The sequence below is a fragment of the Thermobia domestica genome, chromosome 4 (assembly GCF_964235325.1).
Source record: "Thermobia domestica chromosome 4, izTheDome1.hap1.1, whole genome shotgun sequence".
NCBI lineage: Eukaryota > Metazoa > Arthropoda > Insecta > Zygentoma > Lepismatidae > Thermobia > Thermobia domestica.
The window spans coordinates 179,245,135-179,246,190 of NC_137457.1; the positions used below are offsets into that span (position 1 = coordinate 179,245,135).

A 1,056-nucleotide genomic window follows, 5' to 3' on the forward strand; every position below is an offset into this window, starting at 1 on the left:
GAGGCAGATGTGGGTTCCGAGGCAGATGTATACATGCCGAATAAACCAGCTAAATACGGGATCAAAATCTTCAGTATTGTTGATTCACGGTTGTATTATTCGGCAAATATGGAGGTTTATGTAGGGAAGCAACCAGAAGTTCCATTTGAGATAGAAAATAGACCTGAGGCTGTAGTGAAGGGACTGTGTCAACCGATTTATGACTCTTATCGTAATGTCACGTTAGACAATTGGCCCATGAGCGTTAAGTTAGTGAAATCAATGGTAAAGGACCATGAGATAACTATTGTAGATACCATTCGAAAGAACAAGAAAGAGCGTCCTTCCGCGTTTGTGAATTCTAAGAACAGAGAAGAGTACAGTAGCGTGTTTGGTTTTCAAAGGACTGTACAATTGTATCATACGCACCCAAGAAAAGTCGAAGTGTGGTGTTAATTTGCAGTATGCATCATGACGACAAGCTGGATCCGACAACTGGAGAGCAGAAGAATCCTGCTATTGTAACATTTTACAATAACACTAAGGCTGGAGTGGATATGGTAGACCAAATGTGCAGAGAGTATGGTGTCGGGAGGAACAGCAGGCGGTGGCCCATGGCTATATTTTACCATATTTTAAATGTTGCTGCAATCAATGGGCACGTCATTTATTCAGTCAATACAGCAAACACACTAGCACGGGGAAAATACATTAGGGAATTGTCTAAAGAATTGATACAGGACCAGTTGACGCAGAGAGCACAAAATAAACGCAATCCTACTGATCTTCGACAATCAGTTGCAAGGTTGTGTGGATTAACCCTTGAAGACCATGCTCCTATGCAGCGAGAATTGAAATGAGGACGTTGCTACGTTGCTACATGTGTAAAGACAGCTAAACCAGGTATTTTTGCCAAAACTGTGGTACGTGGATTTGCCTGGGTCACGCAAGAACGTTGTGTGGTGAATGTTGAGATCATTACATGTAAAGATGTCAATAAGAGTGGCTGCAGTTTCTCATAAATTCGATGGAAATTAGTGCAAAAAAAATTGAAAGAAAGTTAAAAGACATATTTTC

The 1,056-nt window shown here is 40.9% G+C and overlaps 1 protein-coding gene across 1 annotated transcript; it reads left to right on the forward strand.

Annotated features, from left to right (window-relative positions):
* The first annotated feature begins 443 nt into the window (after positions 1-443).
* LOC145682953 (uncharacterized) lies at positions 444-839 on the forward strand. The gene has a single exon (XM_081754312.1). It carries the CDS (start codon positions 444-446, stop codon positions 837-839), a length of 396 nt encoding a protein of 131 aa, XP_081610438.1.
* Positions 840-1,056: the final 217 nt, after the last annotated feature.